This window comes from Telopea speciosissima, chromosome 8, assembly GCF_018873765.1.
Source record: "Telopea speciosissima isolate NSW1024214 ecotype Mountain lineage chromosome 8, Tspe_v1, whole genome shotgun sequence".
Classification (NCBI taxonomy): domain Eukaryota; kingdom Viridiplantae; phylum Streptophyta; class Magnoliopsida; order Proteales; family Proteaceae; genus Telopea; species Telopea speciosissima.
Window position 1 is genome coordinate 17947431 of NC_057923.1, and position 27755 is coordinate 17975185.

General features: G+C 41.3%; 3 protein-coding genes and 1 long non-coding RNA gene across 4 annotated transcripts; 2 read left to right on the forward strand and 2 right to left on the reverse strand.

Annotated features, from left to right (window-relative positions):
- The first annotated feature begins 875 nt into the window (after positions 1-875).
- LOC122672097 (remorin-like) lies at positions 876-2831 on the forward strand. Its single transcript, XM_043869597.1, has 5 exons — positions 876-911; positions 1453-1765; positions 1807-2097; positions 2284-2365; positions 2454-2831. Exons 2-5 carry the CDS (start codon positions 1500-1502, stop codon positions 2643-2645), a joined length of 831 nt encoding a protein of 276 aa, XP_043725532.1. The 5' UTR covers positions 876-911; positions 1453-1499; the 3' UTR covers positions 2646-2831.
- Positions 2832-2887: 56 nt separating this feature from the next.
- LOC122670324 (EID1-like F-box protein 2) lies at positions 2888-6649 on the reverse strand. Its single transcript, XM_043867158.1, has 2 exons — positions 5766-6649; positions 2888-3190 (listed from the first exon to the last, which is right to left on the reverse strand). The coding sequence occupies exon 1, from the start codon at positions 6571-6573 to the stop codon at positions 5788-5790; it is 786 nt and encodes a 261-aa protein (XP_043723093.1). The 5' UTR covers positions 6574-6649; the 3' UTR covers positions 2888-3190; positions 5766-5787.
- On the forward strand, positions 3143-5873 carry LOC122670325. Its single transcript, XR_006334194.1, has 3 exons — positions 3143-3199; positions 3944-3947; positions 5738-5873. It is a non-coding gene; the product is annotated as an uncharacterized LOC122670325 (long non-coding RNA).
- A 9818-nt stretch (positions 6650-16467) lies between the features above and the next one.
- LOC122672098 lies at positions 16468-17784 on the reverse strand. The gene is made up of 3 exons (XM_043869598.1): positions 17540-17784; positions 17262-17431; positions 16468-17213 (listed from the first exon to the last, which is right to left on the reverse strand). Exons 1-3 carry the CDS (start codon positions 17782-17784, stop codon positions 16468-16470), a joined length of 1161 nt encoding a protein of 386 aa, XP_043725533.1.
- Between the last annotated feature and the right edge of the window lie 9971 nt (positions 17785-27755).

Genomic DNA, 27755 nt, shown 5'->3' on the forward strand with positions numbered 1-27755 from the left:
ACAGAACAGGAAATATAAACTCGATTTATTTTGATAATTCAAATCCTCCTATGGCTTTCTTTGTACGTGTTAGTCTGTTAGTGTTACCACTAATGTATAACCTTCTTCTTTTTTCAACCTTTGAAAAGATTCTCTTTATGGCTGCATAAATATACAGAATTGGAGTCTTTGATGCCCTGGTTAATTATTTTTTGGGCCGAAGTTCTCCATGGGGAGTGTGGCCACTTCGCAAAGGGTAATGAGAGCGTGCAAGTTGGCAAATTGGGGGAGTGGGGAGGCGGATTTCCGCCTTTCGCTGGGTGGGATGGTTATTTCATTTCTTCTGTGTCTGGACGTGGAACAGAGAATTTTTCTCCATTTTTGTTTTTTTTTTTCCGGGAAGGGGTTCTCTGTCCATGAGAGCAGCCTACGCCATAGCTCCCTTGTCTATCTCTCTCTCTCTTCCCCAAACAAAGGACAGAGTTGTCTTTTCACAGGGAAAGGAGAGAGATAAAAATATGAGAACGCTGGCGTAGGTCACGATCCAGGACAGTTTTTTGTTTTTTTTAAAAAAAATCTTGTCAGGTTGGGGTTCCAAGTGGGTGTAGAATCAATTCTTGGTCTATAAGTCTATCCAAACTATCCTTTAAATATCCAACGATCAGATTTACCACAGCACTTTTCAAAAAAAAAATCACGTGAAAAGAGTCTAAATAAAATGTTCCTCAAAAAGCAGTTAAACCCTTTATCAGTGACCACAGTTGTTTCTTTGGAAATATTTCCCTCTTTATATTCTCTTTTTTGTGCGATATGGTAAACTAACCATTTAGTTAGGGTCAGATTTTCTGGTGTGGATCAGGCTGGCCAACAAGACCCCAGCAGTGCTACACAACAAAGAATACCGCCACAGAAAACCAGTTCCTTCAAAGGAGGTATTGATTGACATTTTACATACTGCAGTAATGCCTTCTCATATGAGGTTTTTATTTTTGAGAAAAGAACATTGCCCTTTCATCCATGTTGATGCACCTGTGTGTGCTTTCATTGGCCCCTACACAAGTGCAACACAACCAAGCAACGATCTCTTACCTTTTATTTTATTTTTCTTTGCCCTTTCCTCACCTAATCATGTGGGCTCCATGTGAATGATACCATTCCCTATGCTGCCATTGGTGTGGCACAGGAGATCACCCCATCCAATTGGGGGCATGGGAAACCCTCTCCCATAAGAAAATTACCAAAAGAAACTCACTCCCCCTTTCATAATTCTACTTTAATTTCCATTTGCTTACAAAACATTATAGTAATTTTACAGTTTTACCCCCAATTACACATCTTTCTTCATTTTATTGTTTCCTTTTTCTTTTTTTTTGGGGAGGGGGGATGGGGGGTGGGTTGGAGGTCAAAAGTTTCATTCTTTTGGAAAGACAGCCCCAAAAATTCTCTGATATTCTGCTAACAAAATTTCTATAGATGGAAAGAAGCAACAGAACTGGTTCCAAAGGCAATTTTCTCGTCAAATGAGTCAGAATTGTGATTCCAGTGATGATGGCCAGTATGCAACTGTTCTTGCGGCTGCTGCATTTGCCATCAACTCACTTGAAGAAGCCAAGCTAGCAGACGAGAAAAAGATCAGAGAAGGGTTGGAAAATTTTCCGACCAAGGCCAGAAGTAAAAAGGAAGAGGGTGTAACTGGGCAGCCAGACACTGGTAGAATATCCAGAAAATCTACATTCAAGGAATGGAAGGCAGACAAAAAATCTTCAGGTATTGTATTTTCCTGGAAGTTGAATCTATATCAATCTTTATACTCAAAAATATAACTAGGTGTTCTGCTGTGAAAAAATCAGAAAAGGTGGATCAGAGGATACCAGAGCATGTAGTCACCAGTGAAAAGAAACCAGAAAAAGCTCCCAGTAGAGTTCCAACTACTAAAAGGACACCAACATTTGCTGAACAATTGGATACAAGACCAAGGCCAATTCCTCCACCCACTGCGAAACCAACACTTCTAGCAGCTGGAGATGACAAGAGGACGAAGAGCTCAACAAGAACAGGAGGTCCACAGTCCAAAGCAGATACTTGGATGGAAGTTGAGATGGCCAAGATTAAAAAACGGTATTTCAATTGTTCATGCATTTTCATTTGCATAAAATCAATTAAGATGCAAAAGTCACCTCCACATAGAAATTTGAAAACCAAACTGAATATCAGACAATGAAAATTTGAAACTTGCTTGAAAATGTATGGTGCAAACGACTGGAATTTAATCTTCATCATCTGACTAACAAGCAGAAATTGTAGGTATGAGAAGATGAATTCCACAATTCAATCGTGGGAGGATGAGAAGAAGAAGAAAGCTAGACGTCGATTGGACAGGAAAGAGGTTGTGTTTTGTTTCCTTTGAGATTTAATGATGACTGTGAATGTCAACTATCGAAATTGATTGATTACCTATTTTCATGGAACTGCAGCGTGAATTGGAACAGAGAAGGGCAAGAGTCTTGCAACAACACCGTACTGAGATGAGAAGGATTGATCAGATCGTTGGGGGAGCAAAAGCACAAGTTGAGGAAAAAAGAAGAAATGAACAGCTTAAGGCAAAAGAGAATGCAAATAAAATCAGAGCAACAGGAAAGGTCCCTGCCACATGTTTTTGTTGCTGAAGCACTAGTAATAATGAAGTTGGGTTCAGAAAAAAAAAGAAAAAGAAAAAAGATTACAGTTGTCTGTTATGTACAAATGTAAATACTTACTGAAACTCGAAGCGTTGATCATGACAAGATGGAAAATATTTTCTGTGCATCCAAGGAAAACATCAGGAAACAACTCAGCCTTCAGGATTAGGAAGGAAGAGGTCCACACATCTCGATTACTTAATTTGTCAAATGAACAAATTGACATAAACAACTGGTTTTGAATTAATACAGATAACTACTGCCATTCAAATACACATGTAGGCATAATATGTACACAAGATTACATAGTTTACAGCAACTGTATAAATAGTTGATGGCGAAAACAGGTCAGCAGCAACAACTGACCCCTTGATTTTAAGAGTTAGGTTTGTCGAAGAAGATTGAGAAACAACATATGCAAAGGTTGGAGCGTGATTGATGACCCTGTGCCATGTTATGGAGAAGCTGCCAGAACACTCTGTTACAGTTTTCTCTTGCTTAAGGCCAACTAAGATCCATGGCAAGTACAAGCGATTCTGAATGTGCAACGACTGAATATGTCACCAGAAGGGAATATTGGGTCAAGTTAATTATAAACACTTACCCAAACAAAAAATCAAATTAAGTATGATTGTAACCTAAAACCACCAACCTTTGATGGATGTGCATGAACTCTCAAGTCTTAACATGGTGGTCCTAGAGGGGAAGTAGTTTAGCTCCCTTCCCCACACAAACAGACACAACAAAAACAATGAACTTTATTGTTTTGTTTCCCCAGATTATATAATAAAGCAAAGTGATGTTGTCATAACTAAAAGCCATCAAACTGAAATGTCCTTGCCTCATTATAGAAATTCATAAACACATATACCAAAGAAAATTTCATTACAAATTGGAAAGCCTTATCTTCGACAAGAAGCATGATATTTATACTATTGTGTTGTTCAAACTTAAAAACATCACTTGCTGTCAAGTTTGAATAGTAGCACAATGACGCAGATAACTCAAATAAATGGGCTTATTTTATTAGAAAAAAGCCTTGAGTTGGGTTATGTATGTGTTGGGCCTTTGATCTCATGTGTTTTCATTGTAATGGGTCACTTTAATGGGCCTAAAATATGGGTAGAAGGTAGGCATACGGGATTAGGCTTACTTAGTTCTTTTTAATTTTAAGTTGTTTAATAGGCTTTGAATTCCCTCACCTTGTGTGAGAATGTTTCCATGTATTATTATGCTTCTTATTTATGTTGCTTAGCAATAGGATTTTACTTTCCTATTCAGATTAGGATTGTTATTGAGTTTTCCTTTAAATAGACTGTAAGAGCCAAGGCTCACAGAAGATTTTAGATGAATGAAAGTTTGAAGCTTTCTTCAATGATGCTGTTGGATTCAGTAGGGAGTGAGATATCCTTGGAGGGCAGTGAGATTATGTTCCTTGTTTGGTGGGAAGCCATAGTTATCGTTCTTCTCTCTTATTCTTTGTTTTTTTCCTGCAATTAAGGTACTGATTTGAATCTTCTATTAATCAATACCGCTGATCTGTGTTAGCTTCCTTGTTTTATGTTAATTCATCCTTCATTTATCTAAAAGTAATCCTATTGTTCTGTTGGTATTAATTTCTAACAGAATAGCTTTGATTTCTGACCTGTGGATGCTATGTTTTTAGAGCAATTCTCAGTCCAAACCGGGTTCTCAATTGGGCAGATCTGGCCATCAGATCTAGTCAATCTTCTGGGTCTTCAAGGCCTTGTTTATAGAGGCCTTCGATCAGGGTGGTTTGCTGATCAGAGCTTCTGATTTGATCCTATTAGATTTCTCCCGATTGCTGTCCTGTTAAAATTCAGACCTGAAGATTCCTAAATTACTTTAAATCTGACCAATAGATTTGAATCAGATTTTGGTATTAGTCAGCCAAGAAGAGTGAAGTTCGACCAGGTTTTGAAGTTAATTTGACCCTGTAATTTGATTAATAAGAAATCTCTTATTTGCTGGATTTTCAGTTTCAGATTTAGTTATTCTTTGATTACTCTAATTTGACCTTTAGAACACTGTTGCATTACAAGGATCTTCTATTCTATTTAGTTGTGAGTGCTTGTCAAAGTTTGACCTTCATCTGAGAAGGTTGATTTTTGTTGACTTTTGATTTGGGTTTGCTTGAGATTTTGTAAGGGAGGTGTTTAGCCTGAACCTAGGGTTCATCCTACCTACTTGATACCATAGCTGAATCCAGGGTAATACCTTGATGCAATCTAGGTTCTTATTCTTCCCCCACCTCATCTAGCTAAAGGTGTAGACAACAGACTAAAAATCTCAGCTGGTACATGGAACATGTGAAATTTATGGCCATTAATCTCACCAAGGTCTGCTATGTATAGACGAGCAAGACCTTCCTGAGGCCGCGACCAAGCATTTCTCTTTTTGGATCTTTCAACTTTATATTTCACACCAAAATCATGCTAAATCACAAAGTTATTTATGTGGAAAGCAACAATTTGAGCGTCATGGTATCTCATTGGTGGAAATGCTAAGAAAGTTCAGCACCAAGAAGGGGAATACTCATACATGGGAGAAAACTGTCATCATTAGGGTTCTGATTGCATTTACCCTACAAAAGGCCCAGAGAAAGGTGGCAGTAGTTCACCATTCAATGATTCCAACTCCCAGATCAAAGATCTCCTTGGACAGCAAACAACCTGATCGCTAATACTACCCACCTAGTCCTTGGTACTGCTTGTCTAGTCAAGAAAAAATGTAGGCAAATAGTATATAGGAAGGGTATAAAGGGAAAAAACAGATAACTAGATCCTCTGGATTCATATAAAACTATAGTATCAAAGTCAAATGTTCTCATGGTGGGATCCGTCAAATAATCCAACCAAATTCCCTAAGAAACTGAACTTTCATGTAATTTAATTGCAGCATCCCTGATGGTATTTTCTCCATCAATAATAGAAGTTTGTTTAAAACCAAAATCAAAATTATAGAAGCAATTAATGCTTTCAACCAGAACAGAACAATTGAAGCCATCACGCCTGATAAGAAAGAAATTAAAAGGATGAATTTCACAAAAATATGAACAGGAATACCCATTAATTGACCATGAAAAGTTACCCAGATCCAAGTCGTACCATCACTCGAACTCAAATGCCTCCTCAGAATCTGATAGGGGCAGAAGAGTGCAGATCCCAAGCATATGCCCATTGAGGCACACATAATACTCGATGCTATCATCATAAGAACCCAACCTGCTGCATGCGCTCCTTGGTATCATCTTAGCTTGTAGCATGCTCCACAACTTTGCTTTGCAATATGGGCACACCTCTGTTGGATGGAATTTGGCCTCCATAGCAATCAACATATTCCTAACCCTTGATACAGAAAAGGACTTAAAAACTCCCCGGAAGAATCCCACATCACCATCCTCTCCCTGATCGAGGTGTTCACAAGGATCAGAAACATACAAAACATCATTTCGGCACTGGGGTAAAAGAAAACTTTTCCCTGAAGTTCTAGAAAACCGGGTCCTGTAAACAAAGTGGCCAGGGATCTGAATGCTGTTATTAAACAATCCACCCTTGCTGCAACCTGAGCAATGAATGAGCAGCTTCCCGAGTGCATTCCAGGTCCCATCCACACTGTGACTACCGCTAGATTGCAGATCAAGCATCATCTTGGGGGCTCGCGTTCGGCAGAATTCTTTCCATAGGACCTGCTTTGCAATTTCATCAAACCACTTGCAGACACAAGAGAGTATGGCAATCAACCTAGGGTTCCAATTGAGATGTTGAAAAACTAGGAAGATTACATCTTCATTCAGATGCCCTTTAGTGCAAACACAACTTGAAGAGTGTATACAACGATACTGCTTCGTTACTATCATTTTATCAAGTATGATCACACAGAAGTAAAAGATCATGAATCCTTGATGGACTGAGCCACTTTTTCCATCTCAAACCGATCAACAGTAATAACAATTGAATTCATCCTCTAGAATAATGAGTTCAGCAGGTTTAATGCAAATTTAGGATCCTACAAGTTCAAAAAGCAAACATAAATTCAGGATCCAAAGCAAACAGAGGAGGTTTGTGATACAGAATTACAAGAATCATATTTATTCTGAATTCTAATTCAAAATAGCTTATAACTTTCAACCGGATATTATAACCAGGATGTAAAGAATGCAGGCAAACTCTACTCAATTTAGGTTGCAGAAGAAGCACTATTTCTTTATACAAAACGTCCAATGAAGAGTCAGATAACAGTATAGCAACAAAAGTGGGAATACAGGATAATATGACACAAGTGGCTTTAAACACCATATATAGATTTTTATCACAAACAAATTCCGAAAAGTGACATGCTAAGTTGGAAATGGCAATGGATGAAGAGATACCCATATTATCTTGACATTGACTAAGGCCTAAGTTACATGCAGGAAGAAGGTATCAGTGTACTCTCTTTTACTGCTAATCATTTCAAATATGAAATGATTCTTCTTTTCTCTGTAAAAACATACACCATTTCTTCTTCTCAAGAATAACTAATTGAAGTTCTTTTCCACCTTGTAAACAAGAGAGGAGAATAAGGGATGTTACAAAAGGTAGCTTCCAGTTTACAAAATAGAGAGTGCATAGTCATTAACTTTTAAGAGTATAATTACACACATGTAGTTAGCTATCACTACAATCAAAAGTGTGATACGGTGCTCGCCAATCCCAACCCCCTTGGGTCCTTGTTGCTGATGGGTAATATTAGAAGAATAAAAATAGACTTCCTTCCAAATCATGTGCAAATCTTTCGTACAACTACTTCTAGTAAAACTATGGTGCCAGCAACCTGATCTTACCTTAAATAAGGGTTAAACGCCAACTGGTTGCTATCCTTGTGCTAACGTTTGTTCTAAGACTGCATTACAAGTAATTCCATTAAGATGAACAACCTGAACAAATATTTTTATTATTATTTGGACAACTGAACAGTTTTTCTCCATTGATTACCCAACAAATTCAAAACTACAATCTTCCCCCCCCCCCCCTCCGCCCCTAATGCCCTAATGCAATAGGATGACTTCCACAAATAATATTTGCTCCTCGCTGAATGTCCCGATCGAACTGGTCATCAACCTAAACATCTCATGGGCAAATTAGTAAAAATCGTGGCCAATTCCATAAAAGAGAACTGATTTCAAACCTTCTCACGAAAATCATGGGCACTTAAAACTGTACGAAATGGAGAACATGTCTTTTTCATCATATCACGTAAATCTCATTGACAAGATTCAAATTCGGGAGCCAAACTAGATCCTTAACTCCTCTGGAGTATTGGATAGGGCGATCCACCATGCAAAACCACAGAAGAACTCATGGAGAAAACACTTGGCATTTGTTGTGAACAGCAATGCCACTGTTTTCCCAAAAGATTTTCCTAACTCCAGAAAATTGCATTAATTTTCAAATAAATTGAAGAATTAATGGAATTCAACTTCAAACCAGAATCAACTAAAAGCATATTAAATTCAATACAAGAACAGAGGCTAGAGTTCAACTACACAAACAGATTAACACGATCTGAAGCTGAAAGCATAATAAAACTGGCTTCTCACCTCAACAGAGAAAGTTATATCCGAATCCTCTCAGAACCCGAGCAGAGAAGGAGTCTCTGCATGAAAGAAGAGAAACATGGATTAGGGTTTCCACATGCGGAGAGAGGGGCAATTCCAAAACCAGAAAAAGTGAAGAAAATTCATCGCAGTGGCATTAGCCTGAGGGTACTTTTAATCTGATAAAGCGATTTTGACAGCCTTCGATGAAAATTCTACTCACTCATCGCTTACCGGAGCAAGGAAGCGAGCAAAGCCTTTTGGGCTTCTACTTATTATCTCTCTCTCTCTCTTGTCTCTGAGGAGAGAAGGAAGATCGTCACCAAACAACTGGAAAGAATCTCAATTCTCAACGCTTATATCTACATGATTTAGGGAAAAGAAAATGCTACCCCTGCGCCTAGACAAAGGAGTGCATAAAATGACCACCATGCCCCTGAAAAATTCCACTTTTCCATAAGGTGTGGTGGTTATTTCCCATGCTTCTGTGTTTGCGCACAGGAGCAGCAAACTACACGCACCTAGATAGTATTCTTTCTCCCCTGATTTAGTTACACAGTAAAATGATGCAGGAGTGTTTTCTGCGGGGAATTGTGGCCCCTACGCACAAGAGCCAATGAGAGTGCAAGCGGAAGCATCATGGGGGGGAGGGGGCAGAATTTCCAACTTTCATATGGGTGAGGCGATCATTTCGACTCCTACTATATCTAGGTGTGGGTGATACACTCCTCCACATAGAACTTTTCTCCTGAAATGACAAATTAATTTATAAAAATGGAGTACAACCCCTCTGCCAACAAAGGGAGTGAGAGCATGCACATAAGCATCAACAAGGGTGGAATTTTTGCCTTTTATGGGGCAAAGTGATCATTTAGCCACAAAGTCATTTTTAACTTAATTAGTATTTTTTAGGGGATTAAAATATGATGGATCGTTAATTTGTTTTAAAGATTTGAGAGAGAAGCTCTTTGAGCAAGAGGGACAGAGGACACCAACAATGAGATGGGGCAAAATAATATTATATATAAGAGAGCAACAATGTCCTTTTATGTGGGGAGGAGAGAGATATAGACAGAAGTGCTAGTGTATCCCACTCTAGCGGTTTAGAGAACCTTTGCGCATAAGAATTTTAAAATAATATAAACATAAGAGTTTGCGAGCAGTACCTGTTAACTATAGGAAAGACTATCTCCATAAGAGGATCAGAACCCTTCCATTATGTTAAGCACTTGTTGAAAAATAACAATAATAGATTTCTAACAAGATCTCACGGTCAAATTAGTTTGATTAATTGACCTAGAGTGGGTTCATAGATTACACGTCTATTTTGTTTATGGAACTGACAATAGATTTTTTGAGTGAGTCTCCCCACACCCATGGTCAAGGGAGAATTTCTTGCCTATATAACTATCATTACCATCAAATGACCAATGGGAAGTGTATTTTTAAATTTGTCAACAGAGAGTGAGAGTTTATTGATGAAATGTGGACACCCCATTTTATCACCCACATGGCCCTGGACGATGATGAGTTTGAAATTTTTTTAAAGTATGAAAGCGATCCTTGGTTATATCTCATAGTTTCTCATTGACTTGGCAATGTTCTTAGTTCCCATGATGATATAAGTGGCTAAAATTGAATAAAATGATTTTTCAAAATAATGGTTAATAGTTTTGATCATAGTTAGTAAATACACATATTATATGCGTATTATCCATGCATCTGAATGTTTGAATGAAAAAGACACGTATTTACACATTAAACTTCAGATATGGTAAAAATCCAATTTTTATAAGTTGGAGTATTAAACATATTATACACCCTATATTCTTCTCTTTGAAAAAAAAGGAAAAAAAAAACGAAAGAGTTGCAGCATAGCAATGCAGATGAGGCATACATTCCCTGAACTCTACTCATGGTTGTTGAATCAAGTGGTTCAGGTCACCAAAGCTTGGAGTGACGAGCTTCAAGGTTTCGAAATTCTGGAATTGATCCATCTGATGTGAAGGTCTAAGATAGGTGATTTAAGAATGGAAGTCCCCCTTGATTTTCAGGATTGGGGAATTGATCTTCAAAGGGGGTTATGTTAATCCAGTGGAGAGAGAGAGAGAGAGAGTTGCACAAATGGAGAAGGGCGGCGGTTAGGTTGGGTTAGAGAGAGAGAGAGAGAGAGAGAGAGAGAGATAGGGGAAAAAGAGGGTTGAAAAGAAAACCCTAATATTGCATAAAAAAAAAAAAAAAGGGAGAAAGTTCTCTGTTTGGGAGTGTGGCCTATGCCAACACTGTTATACCCGAACCCCGAATCCCGAATCATAATTAAAAGTATTTCTCCCTCATGACGTGTAGATACCGCTGCCATATATACTGGTGACCTGTTCTCACTGGTGGTCAAACCCAGCTACAAAATTATTGATCACAGTATGGGTTTACCTGTGAGGAAACTATTCGGGGTCATGGAGGACAAACCATGACGGCTAAGAAGTAAGTTCTAGCCTTTAATTTTACTTATTTACCTTTTCCCTCGAAATGCGGATCAAGATTTGGACCGTCCGGGCTATTTTAGTTGAGTTGAAAATATTTTATTTGTGGGTCCCACTTACCTCGAGAAACGTGGAGAGACTTGTGTTCCATTATTACGTGGACCCCACCCTTTAATAGACCCCTTTGATAGACTTCTTTCCTATTTAAAACTAATGGGTTGACCCATTTAACTTAAGGTACCCATTTAACTTGGGTGACCCATTTAACTTAGAGTACCCATTTGATTTGGGTGACCCATTTAACTTAAAGTACCTGTCACGCCCCCATCCTGAAAGAGAATAAAATACAATAAAAGGGGGTATGACTAGGATGACACGTGTCACCCCTCACTGTCAGGATCTTGATTTGCAGTGTATTGAATCACGGTCAAGACTAATATAATCATCACAAATATACTAGTAAACGGAAATAGAGAAATATTACATTTCCAAGGTAAAACAGAGCTGCGGAAGCGTCTAAGTAATAGTTACATAATGTTCATTTGCCTAGTGTTAGGTTATACAGTAATCCAGTGATATTTCAAATGACCATTACATAACTATCAAAATATAGTCTGTACAAGCACAGTGTAAGCTAAAAAAGAAACAGAAGTAAGTCTTAGAATCAGAATGCCCCATAGGCACAGTCATCGCACGGACACCCGTCGCCGTGTTCCTCTATCAACGGCTCTAGGTCCTCCACACCCACAGAATCATACTCAGACGAGTGAACGTCCAGGTTTGCCACAAATCCATCATCTGCTGCCATATCTAAAAAGGTGCACACAAAGGGGGTAAGCTCCACTGAGCCCAGTGAGGGGATGGGGAGCATGTAAGCAATAACATATAGTCCATGATGCATGAATTATTATCCAATTAGCCACCTAACAAGCACATCTAAGTCACTAGGTACTTGCTACTGCAACAACTTGGGTAACATCGCAGATCACTTATCTTATCACCGAGATGAGACCTCAATTGTTACTAGGGAGCTCGCGTCGGTAGAAGCCACTCGCCACCCGGAGGCAAACCCCGATAACCAATGGTCATCCCTGACCTGGCCTCGAATCACTCCTCAGGCACACAGGGAGCCTTGATTACCCAACACCTAACCCCTGTTGGTAAGGGTCGTAGCAAGGGGATCGAACATCCTAACCGCAATAATACTATATGAGGCTATCGTATCGAGAGGTATTCCGGGCACATTGATGTCCCATACCATCTAGTACCCGGGTACCAGCACGACACGACACATAACAAGCAAGGATTAACAATTCAAGGGGATCCGATGCCGGCATACCCGACACCGTATCCCAACCAAGCATTTGAAATAGACCTACATAAACCACATCACCAACATATCCACAATCATAGTTATAAATATGCAATTTATGAAAAATGCATGATAATTGGCATTCAAATCACACAATATAATAAACACTCCCAAAATCAAGTTAAATCCCAACCCCACTCACCTATTCGTTCACGATCCGTTACTAAGGTTTGTTTGCCGTTCAACGTAACGTAGTCCCACCATACAAGTAATATTGCCTAAAGAAGCGTAACAAAGCGAATTAGGTGAGGTAAGAGGGGTCCCGAAGTCTAGGCTTAAGGATAACACATTAGAGTTTAGGTGGACTCTTGAGTGGAGGCATAGCTCCTGGGTCCACCCTGGGCAAAATACTCTAAAACCCAAGACTGGACTCTTGGGTGGATCCTGGCCTGAGTCCACCATAGGGTCCAGCTCCTGCAGAATCTGAATTTCACCACAAGCAAGCTCCTGAACCCGATTTCTCTTGGGTTTCAGCTCACAAGGACTTGGGGAAAAGGTCTACAAGCCACCTAGGGTCATAATACCCTACTCTTATCATAGGGTTATTGGGTTCAAAGGATAATTTCATCAAAACCCCAAATCTAAGGTTTCTCCACCAAGAACCCTAGATCCAAGAATCAAAATCTAGAAAAGGGAAGAGAATAGACTCAAGGCTAGCTTCAAGCCTCCAAGTAGGGAGGATACTAACCCAAAAGCATCCTTGGGTTCCAAATGGAACCCTAGGTTTAAAAACCCCCAACCCAAATGGTCACATCTCCAAACTCAAAAGAATTGAAGGAGAGAGAGAGATAGATAGATTCAACGACCTACCTTGTCTTAGCAATAACTCCTAGGTAGAGTGGTTGCACAAGCCATAGGATCTCCACCTCCTTTCTCCTCTCTCCTTCTTCTTCCCCTCTCTGTTCCTCTCTTTTCCTTTCTCTCCTCACCTCCACGATTTTACTTGGTTAGATGACTTAGTGGCTAGTTAGTGGGTGATTTGTGGTTTTGTGAGTGGATAGATAAGACCAATCCACAAAATTCCAAAACTCATAGTTGTCTTTAGTAGGCCCTTGGATATTTGTGGCTTGTGAGTGGATAGTTGGATTAATCCACTTAAATCTAAAACCCTTATTTACCTCTAGTGGATCCCTAAGATATTTTATGACCCCACACTAAAATACAAAAGGAGATGATGGGGCCCACGATACCTTATCCACAATCATATGGCAGGTGTGGACTCACCACTGGGTCCAATTCAAGGTCTAGTCCACCAGAAATAAGGTAAACTCAAGGCAATAGACCCCGGGCTTTGGCCCACCTCTTAAGGGCTACTAAGGGAATTAAGCAACCTCGTAAACAAGTTCAGAACATACCCAAAAATAGTTCCTTTGCTCCATCAAAGATTAATTTCTGAAATCCCGAAGAGTTTCCTTACTTCGACGTTCACTTCACCAGGGCTCGTCGTGTTGATGTGACAAGACACTGGGTTCTCTCTTCGGTACTCCTCGCTCTTGGGACTAGTGCTTGGAGGGTAGTCCATGAAGTCTTCATCCACGAATTTCCCCCAATCCCGATTGAGAAACCTTTCCTCAACCACCAAACCAGTGAACTGGTCAACGATCTTATAACTCGGTTTGACCACCATTGCGAATAGCTCACCGGCCTAGACACTAACTCTGTCTATGTGGCATAAAATATTAATATTAAAAGATGATCTCGGGTGCGGGTCTAACATTCCCCCAACCTTACAAGAAATTTCGTCCTCAAAATTTGACGTAGCTTGTAACTCAAAAAGAGAGGGGTATTTCGCCTGCATTTCCACTTCTGCTTCCCAAGATGCCTCTTCTTCCGTATGATTGCACCACTTTATCTTCACATAGAAGATTGGGCGGTTTCGAAGGTGAACAATCTTGTTGTCCAAAATCTTCTCGGGTTGTTCTTTATAAGACATATCAGCAATGAGCTTCAGTGGTTCATGTGTTAGAATATGGCTTGGGTCATGAACGTATTTTTGTAGCATAGACACGTGGAATACGTCATGCACACCTTCCAATGATGGAGGAAGAGCTAGCCGATAAGCCACTGGTCTGACTCTAGCCAGAATCTCATACGGACCGATAAACCGTGGGCTTAGTTTACCCTTCTTGCTGAAACGCATCACCCCTTTAGTAGGTGACACCTTGAGGAAAACCTTGTCATTGACGATAAATTCCAAGTCCCTCCATCTCAGGTCCGCATAACCTTTCTGTCTGGACTGGGTTGACTTGATTCGCTCCCAAATCAGGTCCACTTTCTCACAGGTTGCTTGGATCAGCTCGGGACCTAGAATACGACGTTCACCAACCTCGTCCCAATACAATGGTGTTTGACATTTCTTCCCATACTAAGCCTCGAACGGTGCCATGCCAATTGTGGCTTGGTAACTGTTGTTGTAAGCGAACTCGACGAGCGAGATATGCTCATCCCAGCTGCCTTGCATAACAATGGCACATGCTCAAAGCATATCTTCCAAAGTCTATATGGTTCTTTTTGACTGTCCGTCTGTCTGAGGGTGGAAAGCTGTACTAAAGTTTAGCAATGTGCCCATGGCCTTCTAGAAGCCACCCCAAAACTTAGAAGTGAATCTAGGGTCTCTATCAGAAATGATACTAACAGGGACTCCGTGTAAGCGGACCACATTATCAAAGTACAACCGGGCAGCTTGTCCATTGAGTAGGTGACCTTTATAGGAATGAAATGGGCCATTTTGGTTAGCCGATCCATAATGACCCAGATGGCGTCAACACCCCTAGGTGTTCGGGGCAGGCCAGTAACAAAGTCCATGGTAATGTTCTTCCACTTCCATTCCAAAATAGGCAGTGTTTGTAGTAGACCGTGAGGTCGCTGCCTATCAGCTTTCACCTGTTGACATGTAAGACACTTTGCCACATGTTTAGCCACATCCTTCTTCATTCCACCCCACCAGTAATAATTCTTCAAATCTTTAAACATCTTCATGCTGCCTGGGTGAGCTGAATAAGGAGAATTGTGGGCATCAGTCAATGCCTCCTTTCTTAACTGCTCGTCGTTGGGGACACACAGCCAGTTTTTGAACAGGAGGACACCCTCCGCTGTCAGTGTAAAGTCTAACTCACGCTGTGTTCCTTCACGAATTGCTCTGATGATCTCTTGGAAGTCTTCATCAGAGGATTGAGCTAATTGAATCTTCCCCATAAGAGATGGTTGAACTGACAAAGCTGCCATAGATATAGCTGTACCCTCTATCAACAACTCTAGATCCATCCTTCTTGCTTCCTCGATAAGTTCCTTATTGACGGCTAGTGATGCAAGTGACAGTGACTATGACTTTCGACTCAAGGCATCTGCCACCATGTTAGCCTTACCAGGGTGGTAATGGATGGTACAATCATAATCTTTCAACAACTCCAACCATCGTCGTTGTCTCATATTAAGCTCCTTATGTGTGAAGAAGTACTTGAGGCTTTTATGGTCGCTGTATATCTCGCTCTTCTCCCCATAGAGATAATGCCGCCAGATTTTTAAAGCAAAGACCACTGCCGCAAGTTCTAAATCATGAGTCGGGTAGTTCTTCTCATAATCCTTCAATTGCCTAGAGGCGTAGGCTACCACCTTCCCGTCTTGCATCAAAACACAACCCAGACCCATCTGTGACGGATCACTATAAACTACCATTCCCCCAGTGCCATTAGGAATGGTAAGCACTGGAGCAGAAACTAGTCTTCACTTTAATTCCAAAAAGCTCTTCTCGCACTCATCGGACCACTCAAACTTCACTCCCTTTCGGGTCAGTCGAGTCATCGAGGCCGAAAGCCTTGAGAAATTTTTGATAAACCTTCTGTAGTATCCAGCTAAACCCAAGAAACTATGGATATCAGCCACATTCTTGGGGGTTTCCCAATCAACTACCGACTTCACCTTGTCGGGGTCAACTTCTATACCCTTGGCTGGAACAACGTGTCCCAAAAAAGCCACTTGGGGTAGCCAAAACTCACATTTACTGAACTTAGCATACAACTGCTTCTCTCTCAAGCATTGCAGCACAAGTCAAAGATGTTCGGCTTGCTCCACCTCATTCTTCGAGTATATTAAGATGTCATCAATAAAGACGATGACATACTTGTCTAGTACATCACGGAACACCCCGTTCATTAGCTCTATGAAAGCGGCTGGGGCATTGGTCAACCCAAAGGACATGACCAAAAATTTATAATGACCATAGCGAGATCTAAAGGTTGTCTTACTAATGTCACTATCTCTAATTTTCAACTGATGATACCCTGACCTGAGATCAATCTTCGAGAACACCTTAGCACCCTGTAGTTGATCGAACAAGTCATCGATCCTGGGTAGCGGGTATCAATTCTTGATCGTCAGTTTATTAAGCTCACAGTAGTCGATGCACATCCGTAGGCTACCGTCCTTCTTCTTCACAAACAGTACCGGTGCTCCCCAAGGCAAAACACTTGGTCTGATAAACCCCTTCTTCAATAAGTCCTTGAGCTGTTCCTGGAATTCTCTCAGCTCTGCAGGTGCCATCCTATAGGGTGCCTTGGACACTGGGGCAGCACCTGGAATCAAATCAATCGTAAACTCAGTCTCACGGTTTGGTGGTAACCGTGTCAGGTCTTTCGGAAAAACATCCTGGAATTCCTTAACCACATCGATCTCTTCAAGTGGCTTGACCTTTGCTTCAACATCCATCACTGATGCTAGGTAACACTGACATCCTTCCTCCATCAGCTTCTGGACTTGTAGAGTGACGATAGTGATTTTCTTGGGCTTTCGGGATTTACAACCCTCAAATACGAACTCCACACCTTCATCAGGTTTAAACACAATCTTCTTCTTTGCACAGACTAGGCTAGCCCCGTAAGTGGACAACCAATCCATGCCTAAGATCACATCGAAATCTCTCATATTCAACTCAATCAGACGAGCAACAAGTTTCTTCCCATCAATCCATACTGGGCAAGGTTTATAAAGTGCATCAAGTTCTACGGCACTGCCCATTGGTGTACTGACTATAAGATTCTGGGAAAGTCGTTTTGAACTGACTCCTAGTCTTTTAGCAAACATAGGAGATACAAAAGAATGCGTTGCCCCTGAATCAAACAACGCATAAGCAGGCTATGAACATATAGAAACCATACCTGTAATCACAGTAGGGTCAGCCTGGGCTTCATCATTGGTGAGTGCATAGACTTGCCCCTGAGGTTGGTTGCTAGTTGGAGGCGGAACAGGATAACTAGTAGGTCGTGTCTGAGGTGCTTTAGAAGGTGCTGCAGTTGAAGTACTTCCCCGCTTGGGGTATGGGCATTCCCTAGAAATGTGACCACTGCCCAGACAGTTATAACATTGGACTGTCTGTGCCCCATAGTGAGGATTTGCAGGTAGCTTAGGAGCCTAAGCTGCACCTTGCCTATAGTACTGAGTCGGGGCTGAAGTGGAGTAAGATCCTCTCTGAAACTTGCTAGGCCCCCTATAGTTTGAGGAAGTCATAGGCCTCTTGCTGGCCTGAATTGCTCTATAATTCTCCCTTTGTCTGTCTTCTACCACCTTGGCAGCTTGAACCACCCGAGCATACGAGGGATACTCATGCAGTACCACAGACGTACTAATACAGGGCCTCAACCCCTTCTCAAACAGTCGAGCCTTGATAGCCTTGGGCCTCATGTGAATGGGAGCAAAGTAGAAGAGCTCCTCGAATAGTTGCTGAAATTTAAGGACTGACTTTGACCCATGAATTAAACTTGTAAACTCAGCCTGCTTCTTGTCACAGAAACTCTTGGAGAAGTAATTTTAAAGGAAAGTCTCCTTGAACAGTTCCCAGGTAGGGTTGGGATGCAGTAGTCCAAAGTTTTCTTTCTCAGACCGCCACCAAGAGTCAGCCTCACCTCTGAACTGATAGACCGTACATCTGATTTTGTCCTCGTCAACGCACTGAAGCACCTCAAAAATCCTTTCCAAATCCCTTATCCAGTGAGCTGGATACATGGAGTCATCCGCCATTTTGTTGAAAGTAGGAGGGAGATGTTTCAAAAATTTCTTGGATAGTCTTGAAGCATCCGCCCAAGCTAGTACCGTCACTTGGGGTGCAGCTGGTGCCAGAGGTGGTAATGGTGCCATAGGATTCCCGACAGCAGCAGTGGCCGAGGGTAGTGTACCCGATGCAGCGGCAGCTGTAAATGCTGGAGGTGGTACATGTACAGGAGGGGGCACTTGCGGCCTTTCCCTATCCGCAACCAAGACTTGAAGTTGGGCATTCATATTATGCATAATGTCCCTTGTCTCTCGTTGCGTGGTTTGCATAAGGTCCCCTAATAGCGCGGCTACATCTGCACTATTTTGAATTGGCGGAGGATCTGGTAAATTAGTACCCGAGCCTTCCGCAGCCTTGTCAGGGGAAGGGGAACGATTCTCAGTTGAGCGGTTATCTTCCATGTTGCGTACCTTCAAGATTGACAATTTATCAAACACAACATTAAAAGAAAGACAAGGAGAAATCAATCCAAAGTCTTTCTCAAAGATGTGTAAGATAGTCAATAAACATGGGGAATTACACACAGAGGAGGGTGGAAAACAGTGGAGAAAGACTGGTTGCAAAACCGGTCCAAAAGCACCTCTTTAGCCTGAGTGGACTCTGGACTGGACTCTGGTCTGGGTCCACTCCTGGGTCTGGCGCGAAATAGCAGCTATGCGGACTCACAGAGCGGACTTAGGCTGGGTCCACTCTTGGGTCCAGTGTGAACCAGCAGGTGTGTGGACTCACAGAGCGGACTCAGGCTGGGTCCACTCCTGGGTCCAGTGGGAAACAACAACTTAAAATCAAATCCCCTTGGACCTAAAACCCATTCGTCCCTTTCGTTTTCTCCCTCTCTTGCACAAAGAAGAAGACTAAACCTCTACTCCCTTGCTTCCACTCCTTCTCCTTGGCCATTTTGGGCGCTCAACCTATGGATTTCATCACCAAATCAAGTCCAGGTAAAGTTCTTCCTCTCCAAATTCGCTTTCTTCAAGCTTTCTTCTCAAATCCAACCCTAGGCTGCTCTGTTTCGTTTTCTCCTTGAAGAACTTCGAAATAGGGGTTCCTAAGGTTTAAATCTCCACTTCAATCGCACAAAACAAGTGTGCCAACTACTCACCTTGTTCCCATTACCCCTATTCTAGGTTTTTTGGGTGAAAAACAAAAATTTTCTTACCCCTAAATCGATTTTCTTGCTGCATTTTTTGTGGGGAAATCGTGAAATGGGTTTGCATAGCTCGTTAGAATCTCTCATGAACCATTTTAGGTGCTTAATACACTACCCAACTATGGTATTCCACATTCCACAGGTTCTTTGGCTAAGAGCATATATTTCCCTCTTTCAATTGTGTTTGGAAAACACCTTTTTAGGTTTAGTTAATTTCTATTAAGCCTTGATTGGGAGTAATATCTTTGTTTTCTATGCTCCATATGATTTGCAATGTTATTCTCTTGGATTGAAAGGAATTACATCATCTTCATACACCCATATGCAATCATGCTTAAAATCATGGTGTTTAATTAATATTGATGAATGTAGAACAATGTAGAAAGGAAATTTTTTTTTTGCTATTATAACTGTGCAATACTTGTCAATACTTTCCCACATTTATGTATAACCAATTGCTGCTCTTTAAACATATTTTATTTTTGTTTTGTTTTTTTTTTTTGAGGTAAGGGTTTCCACAACTTGACATGGGGTTGTACCCCTGTTTTGCTGTATTTAAAAAGAACAGGGAAATCATTGGGTTTTGACTCTAAAGGGTTATTCACCTCAATGTGTACTTTTGTAAACCTCCCCCCAATAACTTCCATTTAGAAGCTGTATTGTACTTCTTTGCTTAGGTTTCTTATCAGGATTTCTTCCCATATTGTACCCTACTTATTTACTTCCTTCGCTTAGTTATTTTTTGTGTGTAGGTACTCTTACAATGGTAAGGAATAAGCGCCGAGCAGGGAGAGTCCCTATGGGTTACGACGCCAACCACTTCAAATCAGTTGAGGCACATGAAATATATCGAGAACATTTTGCAAAGAGGTCCATAGTAGAAGGTCGGGACTTTATAGTGGATGACCTCTCCACCTTCAAAGTTGGTCCCCATTTTGAGGCCGTGGGATGGACACCTATGTTGACACCTCCCAAACATCTCTACCCCGAGCTTATGAGGCAGTTCTATTCCAACCTCGGCTCCATTTGCAAGGGGCCTACGTCATACAAGATTGCTTCCTTTGTAAAGGGTGTGAAGATCACCTTTACCACCACCGAGTTCGCAAGAATACTAGGGATACCTGCCCAAGGAGAGAGGAAATTTTATGTCTCATTAGCAGGCGGGTATGGTTCCCTTGACCCAGAGCACATCAAGGAGATCTATATGACTCTCACAAAAGGGAAATCCACCAGTAAGACTAGTGAGACCAAGTACGGGCGATCACAGCGGATTCTAAGCCGTATAGTCCAAACCAATCTGCTACCCAAGGGAGGGCATCCCACTCAGCCATCTTTTGGTGTATCATATATAGATTATGCCCTCTACAAGGGCATTCCTTTCTGTCTCCCTTTTGCCATCATTTGTAGCATGGGTCATGTACGAACCAAATCCGAGGTCAACTTGAGCTTGCCATACGGGAGGCTACTTACCACCATTTTCTTACATTTTGGCGTAGACTTGATTGGGGAGGTGGCGAAGGAACCAAGTGAGGAACCTTTTGGTTCTCATGCCCTTAGGAGGATGAAGATCCGGACAGGCATCCAGACTGATGAGGAGATACTAGATGAAGCAGAGGATCTTGAGGAGGATCCCCCACAGCAGCAAGGTACCGACTTTGCATCCTCATCTTCCGCACCATTTGTTGGTTCCGACACAGACAAGATTATGGGTGCCATAGCACAGTTGGGCATAAACATGGCTCAAGGCTTTTCTGAGATTAGGGGAGAGTTGAACACGCATCATGCTCGCTTTGACATCCTAGAAGGGAAAGTGAAGGACTTGGACACATAGGTCCACCAACATCTTTATGAAGAAGACAGTGAGGAAGACAACATGGAGGGTTAAGCTCAAGATCTGAGGATACAGTAGTTATGACTTTGACTGTTTTCTGTTTCTTCTTTATTTTTTTTTTTAATTTGTTTAGAACAGTTTACTTAGACTTTAACTATGGTTACAAGTGTTGATCTAGCATCAGAAGTAACTCCAGCACAGTTGATCCTAATTGTAATTTTGTTTTGGATTCCCACCGGGGTGAATGTACAGTCAACTGAACTACTGAAATAGATCTATCTTTTCCTCATTATCGCCTTATCTTGTCTCTTATCAACCTCACCGGCTTCCACACCTAGCTAGTCTTCTCCCTAGGTCTTTATACACAATAGTTTATTCTCTTGGAAACTTTTATATCATTATCACTATTTATGTGGAGTAAATCGGGTTTCCGCAAGACAATGACTCAATGCAGAGCATCACGCTCTGATACCACACTGTCACGCCCCCATCCTAAAAGGGAATAAAATACAATAAAAGGGGGTATGACTAGGATGACACGTGTCACCCCTCACTACCAGGATCTTGATTTGTAGTGTATTGAATCACGGTCAAGACTAATATAATCATCACAAATATACTAGTAAACGGAAATAGAGAAATATTACATTTCCAAGGTAAAACAGAGTTGCGGAAGCGTCTAAGTAATAGTTACATAATATTCATTTGCCTAGTGTTAGGTTATACAGTAATCCAGTGATATTTCAAATAACCATTACATAACTATCAAAATATAGTATGTACAAGCACAGTGTAAGCTAAAAAAGAAACAGAAGTAAGTCTTAGAATCAGAATGCCCCATAGGCACAGTCATCGCACGGACACCCGTCGTCGTGTTCCTCTATCAACTGCTCTGGGTCCTCCACACCCACAGAATCATACTCAGATGAGTGAACGTCCAGGTTTGCCATAAATCCATCATCTGCTGCAATATCTAAAAAGGTGCACACAAAGGGGGTAAGCTCCACTAAGCCCAGTGAGGGGATGGGGAGCATGCAAGCAATAACATATAGTCCATGATGCATGAATTATTATCCAATTAGCCACCTAACAAGCACATCTAAGTCACTAGGTACTTGCTACTGCAACAACTCGGGTAACATCGCGGATCACTTATCTTATCACCGAGATGAGACCTCAATTGTTACTAGGGAGCTCGCACCGGTAGAAGCCACTCGTCACCCAGAGGCAAACCCCGATAACCAATGGTCATCCCTGACCTGGCCTCGAATCACTCCTCAGGCACACAGGGAGCCTTGAGTACCCAACACCTAACCCCTGTTGGTAAGGGTCTTAGCAAGGGGATCGAACATCCTTGTCGTAATAATACTATATAAGGCTATCATATTAAGAGGTATTTCGGGCACATTGATGTCCCATACCATCTAGTACCCGGGTACCAGCACGACACGACACATGACAAGCAAGGATTAACAATTCAAGGGGATGCGATGCTGGCATACCCGACACTGTATCCCAACCAAGCATTTGAAATAGACCTACATAAACCACATCACCAATATATCCACAATCATAGTTATAAATATGCAATTTATGAAAAATGCATGATAACTGGCATTCAAATCACACAATATAATAAACACTCCCAAAATCAAGTTAAATCCCAACCCCACTCACCTATTCGTTCACGATCCATTACTAAGGTTTGTTTGTCGTTCAACATAACGTAGTCCCACCGTATAAGTAATATTGCCTAGAGAAGCGTAACAAAGTGAATTAGGTGAGGTAAGAGGGGTCCCAAAGTCTAGGCTTAAGGATAACACACTAAAGTTTAGGTGGACTCTTGAGTGGAGGCACAACGCCTGGGTCCACCCTGGGCAAATTACTCTAAAACCCAAGACTAGACTCTTGGGTGGATCCTGGCCTGAGTCCACCACAGGGTCCAGCTCCTGCAGAGAAGGGGTGAACTCTGGTTGTGGTTTCTGGTCTGAGTCCACCACAGGGTCCAACTCCTGCAGAATCTGAATTTCACCACAAGCAAGCTCCCAAACCCGATTTCTCTTGGGTTTTAGCTCACAAGGACTTGGGGAAAAGGTCTACAAGTCACCTAGGGTCATAATACCCTACTCTTATCATAGGGTTATTGGGTTCGAAGGATAATTTCATCAAAACCCCAAATCTAAGGTTTCTCCACCAAGAAACCTAGATCCAAGAATCAAAATCCAGAAAAGAGAAGAGAATAGACTCAAGGCTCGCTTCAAGGCTCCAAGTAGGGAGGATACTAACCCAAAAGCATCCTTGGGTTCCAAATGGAACCCTAGGTTCAAAAACCCCCAACCCAAATGGTCACATCTCCAAACCTAAAAGAATTGAAGGAGAGAGAGAGATAGATAGATTCAACGACCTACCTTGTCTTAGCAATAACTCCTAGGTAGAGTGGTTGCACAAGCCGTCGGATCTCCACCTCCTGTCTCCTCTTTCCTTCTTCTTCCCCTCTCTTTTCCTCTCTTTTCCTTTCTCTCCTCACCTCCATGATTTTACTTGGTTAGATGACTTAGTAGCTAGTTAGTGGGTGATTTGTGGTTTTGTGAGTGGATAGAGAAGACCAATCCACAAAACTCCAAAACTCATAGTTGTCTTTAGTAAGCCCTTGGATATTTGTGGCTTGTGAGTGGATAGTTGGATTAATCCACTCAAATCTAAAATCCTTATCTATCTCTAGTGGATCCCTAAGATATTTTATGACCCCACACTAAAATACAAAAGGAGATGATGGGACCCACGACATCTTATCCACAATCATATGGCAGGTGTGGACTCACCACCGGGTCCAGTTCAGGGTCCAGTCCACCAGAAATAAGGTAAACTCAAGGCAATAGACCCCGGGCTTTGGCCCACCCCTTAAGGGCTACAAAGGGAATTATGCAACCTCGTAAACAAGTTCAGAACATACCCAAAATAGTTCCTTTGCCACTTTAAAGATTAATTTGTAGAATCCCGAAGAGTTTCCTTACTTCGACGTTCACTTCACCAGGGCTCGTCGTGTCGATGTGACAAGACATTGGGTTCTCTCTTCGGTACTCCTTGCTCTTGGGACTAGTGCTTGGAGGGTAGTCCATGAAGTCTTCGTCCATGAATTTCCCCCAATCCAGATTGAGAAACCTTTCCTCAACCACCAAACCAGTGAACTGGTCAACGATCTTATAACTCGGTTTGACCACCATTGCAAATAGCTCACCAGCCTAGACACTAGCTCCATCTACATGGCATAAAATATTAATATTAAAAGATGATCTCGGGTGCGGGTCTAACAGTACCCATTTGGCTTAATGACCCATTTAACTTAGATCGACCCATTTTGCTTTTGACCCATTTAACTTAAAGGACCCAAGGCCCATTTTCTATAAATAAGACTAAAGGGGGAGAAACATTCATTTATCTTTACTTCTCCCATCTAACCTAAATCGTGGAGAAGAGAAAGAGGAGAGAAAGGAGAGAGAAGAAAGAAGGAAAGAAGAAAGAAGGAAGGAGGAAAGTAGGAAGAAGGGTGGAGAATCTTGGTTGGAGGCTTGAAGATCACTTTTTGGAGCCCTCAACATGGAGCACCACTTCCTTAGGGTAGGTAAGCCATTAAAACCCACCTCTCTTATTCTATTTTGGGTTTTGGGGTTTGGAAAATGGGAAAGACTTGACTTAGGGTTCTCTTGGAACCCAAGGAATCGATGGAACCTCTAAGCCTTGGTTATTGTGGAGTTATTTTACTCCATGGCTTGCTCTAAAGCTCTCAATCTCATTCCAATTGAAAGACTTAGGATTTCTACCCTATTATGCCCTAAATTAGGTTCTCTTTGCGTCCCCTCTTGAATCCTTGGAATACATGGACCTAATGAGGTCTTAGGACCCTACTGGACCTAGGAGGAAGCTTTCTTGAAGCCTCCTTACCTTTAAACCTCTTGGAAAAGGAACCCCTGGTGAGAAACCTTTCAATTTTTGATTCTGCAGGTATGTGATTTTACATGCGGTTTCAAGACCTACGAGAAACCACCCTTGCAATCACCCCTTGAATAAGCCCCTGCTAAAGTTGGTTTTAGGTGCGATTTCATATTCTAAGATAAATCACCCGTAAAACCACCCTTGGTAGAGACCTTCCTAAGCCCCTGGTTAGTTAGGATTTACATGTGGTTGCAGGAATTGGACATGAGACCACCCATAAAACCACCCTGCCTCTGAAACCTTATACTTAAGTGATTTATGGGATATCTTTTGGGGATCCTTCCCTTTACTTATTTAACCTTATTCTCACTCTTTCTTTAGGTTTAAATTCTCATCTTGTGACGTGTTACTTAATTGCGGTGACAACTTGTAACATCGAGGCATAACATATACTGTGAGTGGGTTTGGTTTGTTTGAGCTTGCTATTATTAATTGCATATATACCATGCTATTAAAATATTTTATTAAGCATGATTGTGCATTTTGCATATTTATAATGATGATGTTGTGGTTTCTTTCTTTTTCCTTATTGAGTTACGGTGTCAGTGAATGCCGGTGCTAGAACCCCAGACTATATATAATATTTTGATTGAATGCCATATTAAACTGTATGCACCGTGCCGTGCTGGTAATCGGGTACTAAACCAGATGAAAAGTTGATGCACTCGGATTACTTTTCGAGACGATAGGAATTGCATGTAGTATATCTGTAGCTAGGACCTGCACCCTTATGCTACGACCCTTATCAACAGGGGTTTAGGTGTTGGGTAATCAGTACATCGGATTCTGTGGAGGTGGGAGAGGCCAGTCATGGTAGTATTGATTATCGGGGTCTGCCCCTGGGTGGTTTTGGTGGCTTCGACCGGCGTAGGCCCCCTGGTGACAATTGAGGTTCATTGTGGCAATAAGTTAAGTGACCCACAGTGTTTTCCGAGTTGTCACAGTAGCATATACCTCTGACTTAGTTGTGATGTTAGGTGAAAAATTTATTTAACATATGCATGCATCATTGGACTATGTGAATTGTGTGTTTGTGCATCCCCATCCCCTCACTAGCTCAGTGGAGCTAACCCCCTCGTGTACACATTTTTTTTTAGATTATGATGCAGGTACGAAGGAGTCGGAAGCTGTGTTAGAGGAACATGGCAACGGGTGTCCTTGTGACGATTGCACCTACGGCATGAGAATACTTGGGACTTGGTCCCTTTTTTTATTATTTTAGGGCTTAAAGCCCATGTATAAACATTCACTGTTATACCCTTGTTGATAGTTATTAGATGGTAATGGAAAATATATATAATTACAATATTTATCATCTAGTCTTTGAACATCTTGTAACTATTTGATTTTATACGCTTCTGCAAAACTATTGATCTTTTGGAATGTAATATTCTCTTTCCGCACTCTGCTATTATATTGCTTTAATATTGGTTATGACTGTGCGTTGGGACACTGTGTCAGTGATCCTGGCAGCTTAATGAGATGACATGTGTCGTCCTAGTCATCCCTTGGATTGTATTATATTCCTTGTCTGGAATGGGGGCGTGAAAGAGTAGTATCAAAGCAATGATGCTCTGCACCGACTGCAGTCTCACGGACTCTTGATTTACTCTCCACAATTAGGTTCTAAACTAAAAAAAATCTTCAAGAGCATAAATGATGGTGTGCAGACATAGGAAAAGGCTGATTGTGGTGAAACAAGGACTTAGAAGATAATAGGTAACATGAAACTTAGGACTTTAACCATAGGTTGTTAAGCTACAACTGTGTAATTGCTTGGTTGAGTCTGAAGTATGTCATAAATGGATAATTATGTTTTATAATTCATAAACAATAATGAATCAATCATAACCAAGCATAAATATCAAAAATGATTTAAACAAGAGAGAATTAAGCAAATACATAGAGATACATATAGGATTAATTACAAATATCAAATTGTTCCAAATCTTCCTGGGAGGCAATCATATCTTTCCCATGTCAACATTCATGATTTCTTTCAGTCAAAAAAAAAATAATAAAACAAATGATCCCATCCTGTTCAATCAAAAGATACCAATCTAAACACCATAATTGTTCTAGATTTTTGTTTGGGCATAACTGTGCCTTTCCCAACTCAAAATGTAAGATCTCATCTGTTCCAACTAAAAATATTTGATTCTGTTTATCTCAGATTAAATATACAAGTCCACCATTTCTAAAAGTTCCCAGTTGTTCCAAACAAACTGACCAAAAAAAAAGAGAAAAGGAAAAACTAAAGGAAAAGTAAAAGAGCTCCACAAATATCCATCCTAAGACAAGAACTAGAAGAACTGATCCAAGGTAACTTCAATTTGTTGAGAGAAAGCTGGGCTAGTCGTTTGCACCACTGCCACCACCACGACTAAGAAAGGTGTTGATGTCATCTACCCATCTCTTGATACCCTCTAGGCGCCGAGTCTGGTCGGAGAGTTGCTTTGTGACCTCATCGAAGCCATCCACCACTCGTAGGTTCAGCCACCTTATGGTCGTCAGAATGTCACTACCTCTCGCCTGATGAAGGAGTAGGGATTCCTTCCAAGTGAACAGTAGGTCTTCTCTTCCAAATGGAGACATTGATAATGCCGGCCAACTGTGCTGCAGTGAAGGCT